At 41.5% G+C, this 20,633-nt stretch overlaps 1 protein-coding gene and 1 long non-coding RNA gene across 4 annotated transcripts; both read right to left on the bottom strand.

Moving 5' to 3' along the window:
* Window positions 1–405: 405 nt before the first annotated feature.
* LOC147651993 (uncharacterized) lies at window positions 406–955 on the bottom strand. Its single transcript, XR_015289991.1, has 2 exons — window positions 793–955; window positions 406–557 (listed from the first exon to the last, which is right to left on the bottom strand). It is a non-coding gene; the product is annotated as an uncharacterized LOC147651993 (long non-coding RNA).
* A 2,406-nt stretch (window positions 956–3,361) lies between these two features.
* SUPV3L1 (Suv3 like RNA helicase) lies at window positions 3,362–20,617 on the bottom strand. Of its 3 annotated transcripts, none has more exons than XM_023930147.2 (15): window positions 20,278–20,617; window positions 16,000–16,077; window positions 15,659–15,766; window positions 13,974–14,088; window positions 13,250–13,418; window positions 11,782–11,893; window positions 11,416–11,493; window positions 10,280–10,371; window positions 9,753–9,933; window positions 9,236–9,329; window positions 8,369–8,588; window positions 7,909–7,989; window positions 6,232–6,408; window positions 4,530–4,678; window positions 3,362–4,168 (listed from the first exon to the last, which is right to left on the bottom strand). In XM_023930147.2, exons 1-15 carry the CDS (start codon window positions 20,531–20,533, stop codon window positions 3,679–3,681), a joined length of 2,400 nt encoding a protein of 799 aa, XP_023785915.2. In that variant the 5' UTR covers window positions 20,534–20,617; the 3' UTR covers window positions 3,362–3,678. The 3 variants fall into 3 exon arrangements, with proteins under 3 accessions (XP_023785915.2, XP_086756311.1, XP_086756310.1); XM_086900185.1 differs by having other exon boundaries at window positions 3,622–4,168; window positions 20,102–20,380; XM_086900184.1 differs by lacking the exon at window positions 20,278–20,617 and adding an exon at window positions 19,805–20,108 and having other exon boundaries at window positions 3,622–4,168; window positions 16,000–18,156.
* Window positions 20,618–20,633: the final 16 nt, after the last annotated feature.

Here is a 20,633-nt window from a genome sequence, read left to right as displayed (position 1 = left end):
GATGAGCTCTGGACACTGGGAGATCCTGCCAGCTCTATTTATTTTCCATTATTCTAGAACAAGAGTAAAGCAGACAGTGGCTGAGCAGTCCATAAATAGGGCTTGTTCTAAAATTAGGCCTTTGATCTTCGAGAGAAAAAGAGAAAAGAACGAAGAAAATAAGCCACACTACCAGCCAGAAAGCACGGTTCACTTCTCCTCTATTCATCTTTTAATAACTGCTGGCTCGTTAAGTCAGACACTGACTCCCAAAGGGACTGTCTCTCTCCTCATTGTTTACCCATGCCATCCGAGTCACAACCCCTCTGGCCAGCAAAATTGAAAACATCACCTTTCAAGCTCCATCCCACTTTGATCCAGAGCTCATTGTGTCTGTAATACAGTAGATTTATTTTTCATTCTCTCTTTTCTTTCTTTCTCTGACGGACACCACTGGAAAAGGGTCTCAAAGATCTGAATGTTCCTAAGCTGGCAGCAGGCTCTGTGAAATACCTGACGTGTCAGAATCACTGCGTAACTTGTTCTCTCACCCTGGGTGCATCCCAGCTTCCGGCAGGCTGTTGTGCAAGAAAAGACAAGACATTATCTCATTTCCACACAGACAGCAGCTCACTGTACCAAGTGCCCAACACCCAAAAGTGTGACAGCTATTCTGTACATATCCTGGCCAGGACAGGAGAACCAGCCCAAGCTCAAGTGAACAAATCAGCTCCAACAGCATGCAGCTTGGAAGCTTGAGGAGATGTTTTTCCCTTTTTTTAGAGTTGCAGTCAATAAAAGTTATTCACAAACCTTTCCTCCCCGCTTTGCAAAGGCCAACAAGACTTTAAAATTGTAATGCCCCCCTCTCTACTTTCTTCTCCTGCAGCTCTGCCTCCAAACCCCATCTCACAATGGAGAATCCTGAAGAGTCTGGTCCTCATCTGCCTTCCACAGCCTTGCAGTCAAAGGCCTGCTGAGAAAAGGAGCTCAGCTACAGTGGGGAAACTCACAAAAAAGTCAAGTACATCAGCTAAACGTGCCCTTGTTACCTCCAGAAAGAGATACCCCTTAGCAATAAGCATTTTATTGTGAGAAACTCATCTATTTTTGGTGAGGTCTAACAGGCAGTAGTAATGCTGGCTGCTACATTTGGTACCCAGGTTAACAAGGAGACAGTGGACAAAGCTACTAGCAATTCATCAGGGGAAATCCTTCTTTTTTATAGCTTATGATTCCAAGACCAACCCCTAGAACACATTTCCCCTTCCCTGCAGTAGCAGCGGGTTCATTCCCCATTATACTCCCGTAAGTTCATCAAAGCTCAGGAGAGAAAGGGGTCCCCATATTCATTCTTCCTGCATATGCCACTCTTAGTGCAACATCAGCATATAAAGTAAGGCAGAACACCTGAGAGGACTGATGGGAAAAATCAGAAGAGATGGAAATAACACAGACAGAACAGAGCATGCTGGGCTTAAAAGAAAGGAGGACTTTACCAAGCAGCGCTGTTACAATCAGCATTTTGCATCCGAAGGACAGCAAATAAACAATTAATGAATAAACTTCCAAACATCTCTAATTTCAATGCCTGAAATTAATATGGAAATCTGAACACCTGACACAGTTTTGCAAACATGGCTCCCAGATCAAGAGTACAGCATTGTTGTTGCTTAAAAATAAAGCTTCAGCACAGCCCCACAAGGCAGGTTAAAAATGGGTAGTTGGGGTAACTCTGCACCACACCAGCCCAGATTGTACCACATGGGACCAATTTGGCAGCCATTCTAATGGGAGTCAATGACAGCCACACCATTAGCTCAGAAGAAAAGAAAACTTTCATAAAGTCAGCCTGGAAACGCCTGAATAAACTTCAGAGCTTCTAAAACAGTTACTATGGAGTCACTATGGAAACAAGCAGTGAGTTAAGCAAAGTGCTAATCTCAGCAAAATACAAAAAAGAATGCTTATAGTCATTTAGCTTCTTTATTGCAAGGCTTGGTGCTGAAACACAAGGCTGGCTTATACCCTGAAGTCCCAGACACTCTTTCCTTGCTCAAATATATATGCTAGTACTCAGCTTACTGTATGATTAAAGGATAAATTCAACCTAACAGAAGCAAAGTGCAGTATCACTCAGTGCAGTGTGGGCCTCACACAGACTGGGCAGGGAAAACCAGAGTTGTCCATGGTGGACAGCCAGGGTTGGTTTCAAACAGTGGTTTGTGGATCCACCCTGGATCTGGGGCAAGTGCATTCCCAGGGGTAAGAGGGACAATGCATGTGGTCAAAATGTGCCTGCAGGCTTGAGCAACTCCTGCTTCCCTTCCAGTGAGTGCCAAGGAGGCAACTGATACCACTCCATCACACAGCCCACCTCACACAAGCTGTGCGATAGTAGCCAATGCAACACATTTTGTAAGGGTTAATGGAAGCTTGCACCGTGCAAGTGGTGCTGCTGTTCAACAGCAGGACTCCAGGAAAGCAAAGCTGAACTACTCATCTGCAAAGCAGAAAATCCACAACACTCACATGGCCACTGCCACACACATAGGGCTGCTTGGTTTTTCTTGGAGCAGAAAAAAAAGATGTGGCTTTGCAGGGGAAGGACCTAAAACTTTCTCTTCCCACCAGTATTGTACTGAAACCAGCAGGAGATCATGCGGACTAGAAACACACGCACTGCTTGCTTTTCAGTAAACAATGAGGAAAGAATACATGAACTACACTGAAAACAGCTGTAAAAACATTATTCAAACTGCTGCAGATTTCTTTCTGAACAGCAGCATAAAGGAATGACACCAGGAGAAGGGAAAGGGGATTCAGAGCAAACTTTCAGCCTGCAGAGAAACACAGCTGATCACTTCAGGAAGTCAGGCATTTGATAGTCAAACTCCAGCTGGATTTTAAAGGTTTCCCAACATTAACACAAGGAGGACCTGTGCATTTGTACACAGCCAATCCCAGATACATGGCAAGGGCAGCCCAGCAACATGTACAAGTGCTGAAACCCATTTCTGTAAATATACAGCAGTTTCAGCACCTGATTCTTTCCTCTCTCCAGTATCCATACTGGGAGCTCAAAAGCACACCTTAAAGCTGCTCACATGAAAACCAAATCACACAGCATCATAATTACCCCTCAGATTCCAGAACTGAAATTCACTCCAAAATTGTTGCAGCCAGAATTCCACTGCTCCTGATATATTACCACAAATATTACCACATTTCACCTCCTTCCACATTTTCACAGGACACAATGGTTACAGACACATGACTTCTATCACCATTCTGAGCCAATTTTGTTCCAGGCTGTTCATTACCTGTTTGTGGTCTCTTAAACTCTGCCCTTTGAGAAGGGGTGGAATGAGTAGCTAATTCATTACTAGTGGAATATCTGACATTTATTGATGAGAGGATATCTTGCAAGAAGACACCAAGTTCAAATTTTCACACAGCAGTAAATCATACACTTATGCTGAACACCATGATTGAAAGAGTGTACAGCTGAGTGGTAAAAACAAACTTATTGGCCTCTGAGCTTTTAAGAGTTCATTTCTCTGAGTGCTTCATATTACTGGTCACAGGACAAGGGAAAACAACAAGGAGCTGCAGCAGTGTAAACATGAAATGCCAAAGAAGTTATTAAAATAATATTTTATTTTATGAATAAAAACTAAACAGAATTAGGACATAGTTCTATTTTCTCTTTTTCCTCGTTTCCTTTGAACTATGCTGATCATCTCTTTTTGAACCAAAGCCATATCTACCATTCCTGTGCTGATCCTGCCACTCACTCTCCAGCTGTCTCAGCATTTCCTGTGTCAGAAGTCCCTCCCGCAGCAATCTGTTGGCAAGAGATCCACGTCCGTAGCTTTTCAGATCCTCCTGCCTGCTACCAAGCCGAGAGGATCTCAAATTCTTCACTCTTTTCAGTCCTGCAGCTTCCACTGCAATGGACAGTGCCTCTGTGGAGGCTGCACCGTGATGGTCTGAAACCACCCTGGCATCCTTCTGAGTCCTTGACAGAGGAAAGTCTTCTGACACTACTTCAGTTGTGCCAGGAGCAGACTGGGACGCTCGGATCAGCTTTGTGATGTTGCAGACACCAATTTGTATAATGTCATCCAGTTTTTTCTGAATATCCCTGACAAGGACAGCGTCAGGGAACATATCCATGAAGCGGTAACTGGAGAGAGGCAAAAGAACACACAATCAAACCTTCTCACTGGGACAAAAACAGGATATATAGTAAATAAAAAGAGTGTTTATTACATGTTGCATGGGAAGGTGACCATATTTTAATTTGCTTTTCAGCTGCACCAGTCTAGGATCACCTCTTTTCTACCTTTCTCTTTCTGTCAGTCACAAACTGCTGTCTGCAAAACTCACTCCCTCAACATTGCATTTGTCAAGATCCTCTAAAAGGCCAAAGGAGCCCATCCTGCACCACATACATATGGGCTTGAAGACACTGCACTTCTAGGACTGTAAGTCATACATAATAGGGGGAAAAAAACCCAACCAATTCTCAAGCACAAAGACAATACCTTAACCACAGATAGAGGTCAAAAACATCATGCACAGCTTCAAGGTGTACAAGTTCCTTGATGTTTTTTGGAGCAGCCAAGGGCCACTTGGTGTGCCGGCAGAGCCAGTCGAACGTCAGAGGCTCGTTTCTACTGAACTGTCGTGCAAACTGAAAAACAAACAGATTCAGCCAGGTCCTCAGTTAGGAGAGAAGAAATCCCCAAAGCGTTAAATTCCCCAGAGTCTGCATACATAGAATACTCCATAAAATACCTGCTTTGTTTTACACAACCCAAATGCCACACATTCTTTTACTTAATTACTCAACACAGGAGTCACCTCTCCTTTCCAGGGCCTCATTAACACAATTTGTCCATGGGCCATGCACAGAGTTAAGCAACAAAAGCACAGAGCTATCCAGAAAAGCATAACACTGCAGGCATTTGGTTTCATCTAGCAAAGCAGATGGACTTTGTATTTTTTTAAATCCTCCTCCTCTTTGGTTAATTATCTTGTTTCAGGGTTGCCAGCATTTAGAATATTACATGCATTCCCTGGTTTAGGAAACACATTACCCACAAACCAAACAGATTAATCTGCACTAGAAATCCCCTCTTCTGAAACCCAGACACTTCAGCTCCTCAACTAACAGAAAAACAAGACAAGTAAGATTTAAATCTAAAATTTTCAAGAGTACTGATGACTTAGAATAACTGTTTCCTATTTAGCTGATACTACAGTGGGTTTTCTTGGCCAAGGAATGGGGCTTAAATTCACACAAGTATTCACAACAGCTTACCTCCTTCTAACACCACATTGTGTCCCCCTGCACCCTCACTACTTGGAATCCAAAAGCTCAGCATTTTCCTAATGAGGCACTTTTTTCAACTCTTTAAATCAGTCACACATTTTTTGAAGATTATTAGGGATTTTTGAAAAGCAGGTTCCAACATTTGTGACCTGAGGGCACCACATCAGTTTCATTTTTATAGTATTTCATTGTAAAAGTTGAATGTAGTCTTTAAAAAGGGAACAAGGGCAATACTGTCTAACAAAGTAACAGTCTCAAGTGACATTATTATTAAACCTGAAAAATCAGCTGACTACAAATTCCTCAAAATAATCACTCTGGGGGCCCAGCAAAAAAACAATTCATCCAGGCCTGAAACGTAAAGTGACGTAATTCTGAGAGCAACTTACAGCTCTGTGTTTTCTGAGGTTTAAAATCTATGCAACTGTATTATAGCATCAGCAATCACCCTTAATCCCACATTCTCTTCTTCTGTTGACAAGCTATCAGCTCAAAGGAACTTGGTTTTTAATGACTGCTTTTAGGAACACTGCAGTGCAAAGCTTAACAGTGCACAAGAGACCGGGGAACACAACTCTCATCTCCCCCAGTTCAGAGCTGACATACAAGGAGAAGCAGCAGGATTTTCCGAGGCAAACAGCAGAGAAGCTATCCAAACTTTAATTTACATCATGCGAACAAGTTCTCAGAAGTTAAAAGCTTTGGTCTATAAAAATGGTGAAGAATTCAATTAGGAAAAAATATATGTCCAGCTATTTTATGTATCTTATACTACCTGTGAGCACTTTAAGAATGCTCTCAAATTATTTGATGGCAAAACCCACACAAACACATCACCTAAATCCAGTCTCAGTGCACCAAGACCTACTTGGTCTATTATAAACACCACATTTTTTGAGGGAATAACTAACCTTCAACAAAGTGGTACACACAAAAGGCTCTTTTCTGTTCAAGGGTGCAGTGCAGAAGACGTATCGTGATCGCAGATTTAGTGGAATGTGCTGAATCATATCTGCTAGAAATTTAAAGTCATCAATATTGCAGACAAAGTACATCCCATCGACCTGTGAGAGGCTCACAAAAATATCCTGTGAAAATGAAACCAAATATAAGAATGTAATTACAGGAGAGGGATGTTAAACTTTATCTTACCAAACAAAAAAATTATTTAGAGTTTGACAGACTAGCTATACTGAAAGAACAATTAAAAACCATTTGATTTGACCACAGTAATAAAAAAGTGGGCAGGAGAGTTCCACCTGCTCTTTTAGCAGAATTTCCATTAAATTCTCCAACACAGGATCAGAGAAGAGACATAACACACCATACTTCATTTAAACACTTTCAGTCAGTCTCCTAAATAACAAAGTTCTGGAAGGGTATGTTTTAGTTATAAAGAACACCATCATAGGAACCAGCTAACCACTATGTTTAGAAATAAAATTCTCCAGGTTTGTCACTTAGCATGACCCAAAAAGCTAACTTTACAGCATACAATTCAATAATTGAGGCATTTTTAGCTCAGTGTCAGGATCAGATCTATTTTAGGACGAATAAAAACCACAGGCTAAATACAGTATTCCAAAAAAGGAGTTCAAAGAAAACATGAGATACTCAAGGCTTGGAGAAATGGAAGATGCAGTGCACCCTGCAGGAGAAATTTTATGGGCCCCCAAAATTATTTCTCTAATGTAAATTTTTGAAATCTTTTTTAAAAGCATCATTAAAGAAACACTGAGCTTTTTAATTAAGTATGTGACTGAATATTTAAGAGATCAAAATCAACACAAGGTTTTTATCTTAATACTACTATGCTAGCCCAGAAATTGCTTATTTAAAAACTTTAAACATGTATTGTTACCCTACCAGTCTTCTAGGAAGTCTCCAGGTATAACCTTTTATTTCAAGGTTAGAAATACACATTTTGCTACATAACAGCAGATCAGCAGGAACAATAATGCACATTTAAAACCATGAAAGCTGCCAAGGATTTATCAGTTTACCAAAAGCTGTGATAACGTTTTTTTCAGTACAGTATTGCAATATTAATTTATACTTTATAATGTTTAGGTACATCCAAAAGAACTAGTATCTATCTAAAGAGGAGATCAAATTGATCCCACAAAATCAGTTTTCTAGAAGTTACAAACACACTGTTTTACCACAAAATCCACAGAAACAGGAAAAAAAAAAAATCAGGTAGCTTTGAGATATGTGGAAATCTGACATGACCAGTTTCCCAGGAATTTTCAAAAAATTTATCTAAATTTAGATCTCTAATACCTTCAGCCTCAGACCAAAATGTCTACATTTAAAAATCAGAAAAGCTGGAATGAAAAAGCTGCTGCACAGTTTTAAACACGTGTAAAAATTACTGACACATTCCAACAGCTTTCAAATTTACTGTAGCACAGAAAAGTTAAACATCCTTAACCTATCTGCAGACATTTGTGTGGAAGAGAGAAGAATCCAATTGATAAAAATGCAGGGCTGTCAGTCAGGTCTCCCAAGGGCAGGTTTGTACAAAGCAGTGACTATTAGTGATACTTCATTTTTAAAGCAGAAGCTAATATTTTGATCATTCTTACAATTAAGTTGGACAGAGTGGCATCAGGAAGATGATAAGCAAACATTTCTATCTGCTCAGGAGTAGGATGTAGGCCAGCTGCCTAAATGGAAAATAAACAGAAAACCTTCCATTAATTCTCAGTATTGAAGTTAATGCACCAGAAACAACATACTGAAAGACAAAATGCAAGTAACCAAAGCAACATGAAGAATCCAGTTTATTTAGGACATTTAGCTGAAACTTAAGAACTACTGTGCTAGAGCTTTTAATTCTCAAAAGAGTGGATTCAACATAAAAGTGACACTGCAAGTCTCCAAATGGGATGTATATCCCATTTGAGATATCCAAAGCCACTCTGGCACAACACAACCCATTTCTATTTACTAAATTGCAAACAGACAGAAGGAAAGATAATTTGGGATCAGAATATTATAAGCCAGCCCTGAATAAACTGTATAAACTGGTAGTGAGGCTCTCACCTTGACAGGGGGCACAGCGTCGCTCAGGATTTCCTTCAGCTGCACGAGGTCCTCGCGATGCATTGTGGTGACTTCTCCCTGTTGGAAGGAGGAGCCGAAACGCCCAGCCCTGCCTGCGATCTGCAGAGCCTGGGAGGTGGTAATGGTGTCTATTTCCTTCTCTCCCTTCTCATTGACAGTTGGCTTTACTATGGAGTTAAAAATTATTCTTCTTATACACCTGAAATATTTAAACAAAAACAAAGATGAATCCTTTTTTTGCAAATTACCACCAATATGAAGAATTAAAGCATCTGCTTTTTTATCAGCTTTTTCTTCTCTATAAATTAGGATATCAGAGATATTATTTATGGACACAGCACATTCTAAAGGGCAGGAGAAGGCTACGGACTAGTTGCAGGAGAATCATCACCCCTGTACACATCAATCATGCCCTAATGGCCTCCCAAATCCATTCACCACCACCTGCCTCAGTAGTTTGTAGTGATGTGACTGCACATCCTTCACCAATAAAATACATCTCACACTGGGCTGAACTTGCTCTGTTCTTCAGAAATGCAAGAGAATGATAACTCTGACAATGTAGAACATGTTGATCCAGCAGGTCCTGTCATCCACAGCCAACTATCACACTGAATTAGACCAAGGGAAGCATTTAGTTCTTGGAACCAGTTTTAAAATTAAAGCTTAGTTCCGCCTAACCAAACTGATCACTACTTGAAAATTGAAATGTATGTACTGTGTTTTCTAGACACAGCAGATAATTAGATGAATTAACCAGACTGGGGAGACAAAAAGCAAGGAAATTAATGTGGCCATCACACCCAAAGGAAAACAAAAGTACCATAACCTGCTTCAAGTACTCACAGATTGAGTCCCATTCCAATTGCATCTGTAGCAACTAAAATTTTGCATGGATCATCAGGATCATTGAATTTCTTTGCCTGTTCAAGCTTTGTTCCTAAAACAGAATGACAGAACACTTCACATAGCAAACTTCATACAAAATAAAGAACGCATCACTAAGTCCAATGTCATTATAATAGGCTGAGGAAATAAATAAATAAATTGGTATTTGATTGCTATTTGGCTGCAGATGGGGGCAGGAGGGATTTAAATCATTCCCAGAGCTGTGGATAGACCTCATTTAATTATATCTATCTGAAGATCAAAATTAAGTACATAATAAAGGTCTAATCCCAAGATTAAAACACCAGCCAATGAAAGCTGATTACTTTCTCTATATAGAGAAGCAAAATTAGGAAACTTGCACTGCGTTATTTTAAAATAAAAAAAGCAGCACATGGGGTTTTTCTCCTAAGAAAAGCAGCAAGAAACAGAACATTCCCTTAACAATAAAAGCAAAAAAGCAAGAGTGCTTTACCTGGTGGCAGACTGCCATATATGACAGCACATTCTAATCCTCTGGCTTCAATCTGTCGGCTGACAGAGTAAATGTCATTCTTACTGAAACAGACAATGCAGTCCCCAGGACGGAGGTTATCCAAGGACTCTAAGGCATAATCCAGCACAGTCAGAGGAGTCAGTCTCTTGTAGTTTCGAACCTAGAATTAAAGTTGTCAAAGATTTTAAACTCAAATTCCATCATATTGAGACTAGCTATCAACACATCCTGTAAAGTCAGCAAACTCGAGAGGACTGTGCCCTCCTGGAACATCAGAACTGTAGAAATCCATGAACACCTGTACCAGCTGCAGCATCCCCTGAAGGGAATTAATCAAACCACTTATCTTCTTTTAGAAAAACAGTACCGCTATTTAAAGAGAGGAAGAAAAAGCTTTGCAACATCTTTGCCTTACAGAAATTGAGCAGTGATACCCCCCCAAAAGGACCCCACATTTTTTTCCCTTGAACCTGATGTTCTGTTCACAGCTTCTCAGAATTACTTACTTCAACTTCCTCCCCTGTAGTGTACATGAGTTCTGTCACCAAGTCAATAGCAGCAGGTTCTCCACAAACGTGGATTTCTTCTGCACAGAGGCCTGAACAAGGTCCAGTGAAATAAAAAGCAAAATGTTACTTATTTATATACAACAGTGGCTTTAGCTGGCTCTTAAGGTATTCAAAAATTGTATTTTGGCTGTTAAACACAAAGACTGTATTTCACCTCCTTCAACGACCCAAACCTGCACCTGAAGCCTCTCCTACCTGCACTATTTTCCTAGAGATGCTCTTGATCTCTTACCAGCAGCTAATATTGACAATTTATTAGTGTGATAATCAGAGCAGCCAATATCTCACTGTACCCTCTCAGCCAAAATAAGAGGTACCCTAAGCCACAAACAGAGCAAAGGTTTGTTTTATTTACTACCCATGTTTTGCCAACTCCCAAATCAAACTGAGGAGCTTTGTTTTCTGCATGAATTCACCTCACAGTCAGAACAGAAAAGGGAAAAACAGCAAGTAAAGCAAGTGTGACAAATTTGCTGAACTTAGAATCAAAGGCAACAAAAGGGAGGGTCAAGAGGCAATCAGATTCCAAATTTCTGTTCTAAATACAAGGAAATATGTTTCAAAAATTCCTTTAGAAAAATTCTAAAACTATCAAAATAAGCATTCTTCTAAGAAGATAACAGATTGATGCAGCTCTATAAATGAGCCATTTGAAAACAACACTATAAAATATTTAAAGTTATCATTATTTAGCAGAGTCTCTACAAAAGTAGTCTCTTGAAAACTGGTGTTTTAATTGAATGGAAAAGTGTAACTCTTGGAAACAGTCAATGTAAAAGGACAGCACAATGTAGTAAAGACTCCCTGTTATCCAAGGAAGGAAAAGTAAAAGAGGCATCTGAACAAAATTTAAAAAATCCATTTGTTAAGTAAAATACAACAGGTAGACATGTCCTGTCCACCTGACATGCAGACAAATCCTTCGAGGCAGAGTATCTCTCTAACTTGCTGTGAGGAAACAAAAATACTTTTATTTTGCATGACATATTATAACCACTAATGACTATACTGATGGCTAAGCTTGAATTTCATGTGCCATTAAGCTAATTCATTGCCAACATAAACGTGCTTACCTAGAAGGGCTCTTGTCCAAGCCCAGCCTCTGGCAGGATCTCTGATCATCTGAATTTCATCAATCACAGCAACTTCATCTTAAAACAAAAGAAAGAAACATTTAATGTACACCAAGGAAGAGCATCTAGAATAGCAGTACAAGACATGAAGGAAAACTGAAGGAACTCATGGGTTTCCTAAAAAAGGTTGCTGAAACAAAGCTAATCCTCTATCACCAAAAAGCTATTTTGAGATGATATCCTGGTTTCTTGAACTGCTCTATCATAGTTCAAGAATTGTTCAAGTAAGAGTGAAAAAGAAGAGCTCCAAGCAGTAACACACAAAAGGATACCACAGATAGGACAAAAACCATTATGTGTACTTACAAGGTGTATTTGTGCTGCACATTTCAATGGTACAAGCAACATGAGGAGCCTGTCTGGCATCTTCATTGGCAAACACACGCTCTTCTCCTGTCACCAGGTCACATGGCACATTCTAAAGGCATTCAGAAATCTCAGGTTAAGTTTCTTGAACACAAAAGAATCCCCTTTCCAAAAAGAACAAAACCAGCTTCTTACAGTAGTTTCTAGCACAGTATGATAGAAGCTATCAGGAAATAACTACTCAGCCTTGAGAGACTTGTGTCTTGTATTTAAGTCCTATCAGAGTGGAGGCTTAATGAAGAGGTGGTATCTGTAATTAGATGCCTTCCCCATAGCATTTCAGAGCTGTCACATCTGCCACTAAAGAAGCGTTAGAAGAGTGCAAGGCCCAGCAGTGAAGGAGCCCAGCAAGCTCCAGCCCAATCCAGCTCCTTTGGCAATTGCCCTGCCTCACCTGCTGCCTTGTACTCACACAGCAAGAGCTCATGAGGATCAGCTGAAAGAGACAGCTAAAGCCACCACCCTGCCAGCCCTACACTCCTTGGTGCTCCATCCATACCTACAGCCACCTGCAGAGCCCTGCTGGAAGCCCTAGGGCCTAAAAATGATCCAGGAGCCAACAACTGAAAAGTTCTCAAAGACACTAAACACATGGAAGAAAAGTTCAGTAACCACTAGCAAGGAACATCACTGCATGGTGATCACAGTCACTCTGTAAATACATGGGGTATATAACAGCTATCTCCTAGGACAAGCCAATCTTTCTGATGTGTTGCTGGGACAGACTGGTAACAGGAGTTAGAAATTGTACATCAAAAAATGAGAAATCTCAACATTGCTGCTGTACATACACAATGTGATATGGAGCTCTAGTGCTTCAGAACTGGTCTGGCTCTCTGCTGCTGGAAACACACTGGTGAGGAGCCTCCAAAAATATACCAGAATCAATATAAAACACTAATGAGAATTTCCTCTAGGGACCTGAAATACAGCTCTTCAACTCAACAAATCTGAACCTGTGGAATTTTTCAAGGTGAAGTGAAATATATTTGTAGAGTGAAGCAGAAGGTTGAGGGGAGTTAAGCAAGGCTAATTCTTTGTGTACAAGCTATAATAAAGGTCATAGGCAAAAGAAGGCATGGTCCCTATGCTGAAAAACCTAATAGTAGAACTTGGCTAACCCAGGGAGCAACAAGTTCCAGAAGAACAGAGGCAGGTTACAGGAATGATTGCATAGCAGATGCCCTGGGGACAGCTCAGTTCCACCTGGGGAAATGGTGTTCCATTCTGCCCCTAAAGCAGAAATGCACAACTGATTTCCCATGAGCTGATACCACTGCAAAGCAAAGGCACCTGCTCAAGCACAGGGCTCCAGGGACCTCCTGGGGTGACTACAGAACTTTACAGACATGCATTCATGAGACTGTTCCAGTACTAAGGATGTTGGTAAGTAATATGACATACTGACAGCATCATTACTCTTTTGGAAGATCTCATGAGCCAGAAGTTTTAGTGGACCGCAGTACACTCCAGATTTGGCTGACAAAAATCTCTGGATAGCATGGTAAGTTTTTCCACTGTTTGTAGGACCAGCATGGAATATTATCTTTCTCTGAATAGCCCTTGCATCTGGATACCTAAAGCAAAGACAAAAAAAAAGCAGAGCTGTTGAACATTTATCTGGATGCTAATTCAGGAGAAACTAGAAATTAGCTTAAGCATTTATTCATTAATAATTTTAATGTGTATTGAAAGCAGAAATATCAAGTTACTAGAGACAGTATAAAGAGGTTACTGTGTCTTGCACATTAATCTTCTAAGTTATACAATGCTTTCAAAGATTCTGAGTGAAATTCATACATTGTGTTCAAAGTAATTCTCATTATTCCTGCAATCGTCTCCTTAAGCTTAATAATATTTAAATGTTTTGATGTGCTACCTCCCAAATTGTTAGAAAACATCTTCCTGGAAAAGCCACACCAACTCAGTGACTTTCATAGCTGATATAATCTTACTTTATTTTTAATTCATTGTGATGCATCTTGCAAAAAATACAAGAATTCCTGACACAAATGACTGTAAAAACAGAGAAGCAGAACTGAAAATGTAGCATAATTACACTGAAGTCCACAGACTGTGAGATTCTGTGACGCTAAGGAAAGAAAACAGTGCAGCCCCTTCAGCACACTGACCAGTTGGGTGGCAGCCTCAGGTCGCTGATCTTGCGCAGATCATCCATGCAGTCCAGCATCGGAAAGATCTGCTTTGCATGCCTCAGGAAGAATGGAAACAGATCATCCACGTGACCTAGAAGAACAAATCCTTTTCAGAAAGCTTGTGGGCTTGTCTGAGCATCTACCTTCATAATAAACTTAGAAAACAATTTTCTATTACTTCCACTTTGCATTTATGTAATCCTTTCAACTTCTGGCTCTCTACAGAGTTCAATAATTATCTCAGTGGCAAAAAGGGAAACTAACACAAGTGCATGTGGATGGAAAACAAACACAATAATATGAAAAATGCATCTCATTTCAGTATATTCACTCTGCTCAGCCTACTCACCTACAGAACTTCTAAGTAAAAATGAGAAACTGTGGAAAAGCTGGATGAGAAATAACTTTTCTGTCCTAGGGAAAGGGAAGGATCTTTTAAAGTGCTTTTATGAATAAACAGGGAAAAACAGATTTGCAGCTTCTCTAAGCTACCGAGACTTAGGATACTGGTTCCAAATTCTAAGTTTCCAATCCCTAGGAGAGAAAATAAAAATATTAAAATCAACTCAGAAGAGAAGCCCAGGTTCATTCTTCTGAATGTTTGTAGAGGAGATGTGGGCCTTAAAGGTCTCATTTCAGGTCACAGTCCTACTGTCCAGCTTTCATAGAATTTCAAAGAACGACCTTGATCTAAAACACTGCTATTATCAAACATATAAAATAAGAAACAGCAGTAGTTTGATGATTGTTGGAATGTTTTTGTTTTGTTGGGGGGTGGGGGGATGTTCAATTTTGGGGGAGGGTAACTTTTGAATTATTATTCAATTAATAAAAATTATTGTGGAAATTTTAAAAAACCCGTAATATATTTAATTATCATCTTTGGACAAGCAAAACTCAAAAAATTTCAGTATTTCTGTATATGAGTTAATATACCATAATGCTCATATATAACCAAATAAAGAGTGGAAATGATAAAATCCTGTGGAACATTTTAGGCACAAGAAATAAAACGAGACAATTTCCTAAGGTGGCAAACATTTAAAATCTACACATTTACATTTTAAGACAAAACTAACATCCACAGCAACCTTTAAAATCCCATCATTAAAACACACACTGTGCAGCTCAAACCCTGGAGAAAGCTGATTCTGCTGCTCCCAGCTGGCATCACCTCTCAGTGAAGTGCTGTTAATGGCCACACAGGATGCACTAAGCGGGCAAACACACCCCTGGGAGTGCCACAGGCAAACACAGCACTGTCACAAAGCTGCCCCTGAAGCCACCAGCCGGGAGAAAGCTCTCCAAGTGCCCCCTAGTGACTACTGGATTTTTAAGAGAAGAATAAACACAACAGCACCGTTTTCATTTCAGCCCTGAACAGATACTGTACAACAACAGGCTGCTTCTTGCTAACACCTCCACATCTTTCATTTCCATTTCAGAAGAAGTGGAACTTCTTTAGTTTAGGAAGTGGAACTTTTCTTCAGTTCCTTTAAGAGCTGAACATGCCCCTAGGATGGGCACAAATGTTTCTGATATGGAAGCAGGGATTTTTAATCTCTCTGACAGCATAGTAGGGGGTCCACAGGTATGTAAGTAAACAGGGAAAAAACAAGTAAAAATGCACATTTTATTTTACAAGCACTCCAGATACTTGCCTGCACCACAGCATATATCATTGAGAATAATATGCAAATCAGCACTCACAGAACTGGATTCCATGATATACTTCCTAAAGCTTATAAATGCTTGGTGAAAGAGGCGAGCTGCAAAAAAAACAAACAAAAAAGAGAACAAAATTAATGTGGCCAGGATCAGCAAAGTCTATTTGTAAACTCCCAATGAAATACAAAGCAGCTCATTTAAAACTTAGACCTTAATATAAGCTATTAAAAGTAAATATAAAGGTTATTTGAATTAAGTGGCAGAGACAACATAAAGAAGCAGCTGAATTCAAACAGATTTCACATTAAAATATTATAAACTTAAAACATCTTACCATCTAGTCCATTTTCTGCTCCTAGTCTTTGAATTTCTTTTCTTTTGTAGAACTTGTTTAAGTTTTTTAGGACTTCACCTGTAGAAAAAGAATTTATTTTTTTTTCAGCTTCCTCAAAATTAAGTAACATTCTCCTGGCCCAAAGATTCTGGCTTTAGTCTCCTTAGTCAGAAGAGAGGAAATCTTTCCATGCTGAATAGACTCAAACGGACGCTCCCTAAATCAAATAAAATCAATGAGTGAGATTGGGACTCTCAGGGAAAAAGACTGCCATGAATTTGGTGCCAGCATCTCCCCTGGTACTTGACAGGAAACCATAAAGATGGGAATGTGCAGTTACCGAGTCATGGAACAAACTAATTAATGTTTTGGGGTGGGTTTTTGTTTGCTTTTTATCAGGACCTATCATGAGGTTTTAATATGAAAAGCAAATCTGCTTGAACTACTTGGTGACAGCTTTGAATCAACATCCTGAGGCACGTTCTTCCCTCCACGCTGCTTCCAAGACAGACTCTTCAGAAAGATCAGGTAAACAAGACACAGAATTCTTTCTTTCCTCAGGTTAAATAAAAAGAAGGAAGAAAAAGAACAGAGTTTCTTCATACATATCACAAATTACTCAGCTTTCTTTGAACAAAATATCTTATAAACTTATTAATAAGCTCTTTCCCTCCCCTAAAGGCAAGTTCAGTGTTGCAACAAAATTGTATTTACTCAAGTACATGCTGATTTTAGTTCATTAAATGTTAGTTAAATGACAGAGCAAAAAGATGTGTCCCCTTCCCATCTACAGTAGATCAGAAATTAATGAAAAAAAAAATCTAGCAGATTTCATTAACACCTATTCATGAGCTTACATTATTCTTAAAACTCAAGCCTCTGAACTCTGCATTCTAGGAGTGATAAATGTAGCACACCTCCAGTGCCAGCACAAGTCACTGGACACAACACTGTCAAGTTCTGCTCTCTGCAATTCACACAGGACATGAAAAGCTTCCCATGAGATCAACCTTAAACTATTCAAAGTTTGCCTCTCTAAAAAGCTGTAACAGACAGTTCACTTGGCACAATTAAAATCACCAGCTGACAATATGGCAAATCAATATGGCAAATTTAAATGCACATCCCATACCCCGTGCACAGCTACAGGAGTCCCTCAACGCATTATTAACTCATACTCTGAAATGTTCCCAAAGGCAACAAAGAAGCAAGGGAACCAGCAGGATTACACTTCCTAGGAAGGCATCCACACTCAATGTTTAAGGGTCCCGAAATCACAGACTGGAAAACAGCGCAGTATAAACAAGCACAGGGCTCAGTGCTCCTGAGAGAGCCCCTAAGAAGCTCTAGCAATTAACACATCATCAGCCACATAGCTACATTCACATTGGCCTTACTACAAGATTAAAAGGTCAATGCCAAAACGAGTTTCTATCCAAGGCAACATGACATTGGGATCATGCCATCCCACAAGCAAGGTCACGATCCTTCCTGAGCACAAACACTTGTCCTAACAATAAAGTAAATCAAAACAAAACAAAGCTGGCATTGCAGCCCCTGAGAGTTTATCCAACTGCACATACACACTCAAGATATGTGTGTCCTCTCTCAATCACCACCCTTTTTACCATTCACTCCCGTTTTGGGATTTTCCTGTGTTGACCGTTCTCCCGTTCTAGAACTGTTTTAGCTCTCACTCCTCAATTACTCTGACTTCTCAGCAGCATTTTTAAGACTCTCTGTAAAAAGGCTGCCCAACTGCAGTAAAGCTCAGAAATCCTGCAGTTAGTCTCCAATGTATCCGATTCATTTAGATGTTTCAACCCTGTTTGCAGGAAGATTTGATTCATTTCCCTGTATCTCTGATGACAACACTCCACTGCAGTCAGGCTGTATGCTACCATGGGACAGCTGAACTGTTTTATTTTAGAATTCCTCCCCAACTATTAGACTCCCATTGTCCAGCCCAAGCAATTTGTGCATCTAACAAGCCCCGTGTTCAGGCATCTCCTGCTCCTGCCAATACCTGGTCTTTCCTGACTTGCATTTCCCACAAGAAAAGCACAGCCCCATGGTCCGACATTCAGTGGCAACTGATACAGAAGATACACACACCAAAATTGAAAGCGTTCATCAGCACTCACAGGGATACACCTCCTATGAAGTCATGGAAAACAGAAGCAGTGAATTAATTCCAGGCCTGCTCTGAAGTTTTTACAAAAGTGGCTTTACAAAAGTAAGCTTCTAAAAAGACCTTTAGTCTTCCTAACACTGTTTGACTAGTGAGAAAACTATAATCACTCTCACTCGAGCAAGTAACAAGCTAACAAGCTAACCTAACCCTAACCCACTGGAATTATGCTAACAAAGTTTTCTCACAAGCTGTAACCAGAAAGCTCATAAATACACATCTTTCTTTACTGAATCTAGTTCAGTATTTGCACCACACAGGTCACCTAGCTTCTATTCCTTGCCAGTCTCACATGGAAGAACACCAGGCTGTCTAAAGCAGTTAATTTTCACCTGTGAGGGCACACATAATTTTAGCCAATCTGTTCTCTCACAACAACTTAGCAAAGACCAAACAGAATCTATACTTATTTTCCCATAGCATTTTAGTTGTTAGTTTTGAAGAAATCCAACATAACTGCTCCTCTAATAACAAACAATTACCTGAGACAACAGGTAATGCACAAGTAAGAAGCCATCATTCATCTTTGTTGGCACTTGAGGAATGCACTATTCATATAAAGACAAGTCTGACAACACAGATTTTTGCATTACAGCTGCTCAACATTCTTCATCCTTGACTAGGTTTTTTAAAATTTCAAGGCCAGATTCTTTCCTCCACAGTTTTGAACAATCAAAATCATTTTCCCATGCTCCTATACTCTGCAGTTAAGATAAATAAGATGTCACCAGAACGCTTAATTACACGACGATATAAAAGAGATTTCCATTTGCACCCTTAATGCTTTTGGATCAGCAAACCTCAAAAGAATCAAGAACTTGTCTCTCATTCACCAAATCTTTAAAGATCATGGAGTCATAAGAACACAGAACTGTCTGGGTTGGAAGGGACTTTAAAGACTCACTCCAATCCCCTGCCAGGGGCAGGGACACCTTCCACTATATCTTAGGCTGCTCCAAACCCCATCCAACCTGGCCCTGGACACTTCCAGAGATGGTGCAGCTACAGCTTCTCTGGGCAAACTGTGCCACTGCTTCACCAACCTCACGGGGAAGAATTTTTTCCTAATACCCAATCTAAACCTACTCTCTGTCCATTTGATGATATTCCCCCTTGCTCTACCCCTTCACCCACTTTTTTATCTAGGCACATTCATATACAGACAATCTCTTCTTTCTGTAACACCAGTATTTGAGGAAACTATGCCTCCACACAGGGCACAGCTACTAGCCCTAGTCAATCACAGAATAGTCTGAGCTGGAAGGCACCCACATGGATCATGCCCTGCACAGCACAGCCCCCCAAATCCCAACCACATGCAGGTGTCATCTCACCCGACTGCCTTTATCCGACTTCACCTTCACGGACACAATTAGCTACACTGGTCAGACACCGTGCAGGGAAGGACCCACTGCTCTTAAGGGGAAGGGTCTTTCTGACCCCAGGAAAGGACCCGAGAGCAGCAGGATCCAGTTCCCTCAGCCCTCAGGAGGGCTGCAGAATAAATTAAACTGGAGAAGACCTCTACGATCATCGAGTCCAACCTATGACCGAACACCGCCTTGTGCGCCAGAGCAGAGCACTAAGCACCACACGCAGTCTGTCCTTAAACACCTGCAGGGACGGTGACTCCACCACCTCGCTGGGCAGCCCCTTCCAATGTTTAAACACTGCTGATGCGAAGAAATTTCTCCCGAAGTCCAACCTAAACCTCCTCTGGCACAGCTTGAGGTCGTTTCCTCTTGTCCCGCTGCATTCCCTAGAAGCAGAGCCCGACCCCCATCTGGCTGCCAGGGAGCTGGAGAGACAGAGGTGTTCTTTGAACCTCCTCTCGCCCTGGCCGAGCCCCATCACCTCCCCCAATCGCTCCTCGTCACACTTTTACTCCAGCCCCTTCCCCAGCTCCGTTACCCTTCTCTGGCCTAGCTCGAGCTCCTCAACGTCCTTCCTGAAGCGAGCGGCCCAGAGCGCTCCAGGTGTGGCCTCACCGGCCCGCCTCCAGGGCTGGCGGGCAGAGGGCGGACGAGGCCCCACGGTCGGTGCCCGGGGACCGCCCCCCGTCCCCTCACGGTCCCGCCCGCACTCACCCTTATCGAGGGGCCGCGTAAGCTCGGCCCCTACATCTTCTTCGGCCGCGCCGCCGAGGCCGGGCTTCAGCGGCACGGGCACGAAGAGCGAGGTGTCGGGGGCGCGGGAGGCTCCGCCGTCCCCGGAGGAGGCCGACGATGAGAACGGTGCTGAGGAGGCGGCGGGGCGCGCGCGGGGAGCGCCGCCGCCATGTCGGAGCGCGAGCCCCGCGCGCGCCGGGAGCCGCCGGAGCAGCGGCCACGCGCAGCGACTCATCCGCGGACAAGGGCGACGGCGCGCGGCCGGCGCGTCATCGCCGCGCGCCCGGCCCGCCCACCCGCGCGTGCGCAGCACCACCCCCGCCCCCCCCCGCCCA

Source organism: Cyanistes caeruleus, chromosome 8, assembly GCF_971803275.1.
Source record: "Cyanistes caeruleus chromosome 8, bCyaCae1.hap1.1, whole genome shotgun sequence".
Taxonomy (NCBI): Eukaryota; Metazoa; Chordata; class Aves; order Passeriformes; family Paridae; genus Cyanistes; species Cyanistes caeruleus.
This window is presented reverse-complemented; position numbering and strand designations above follow the sequence as displayed.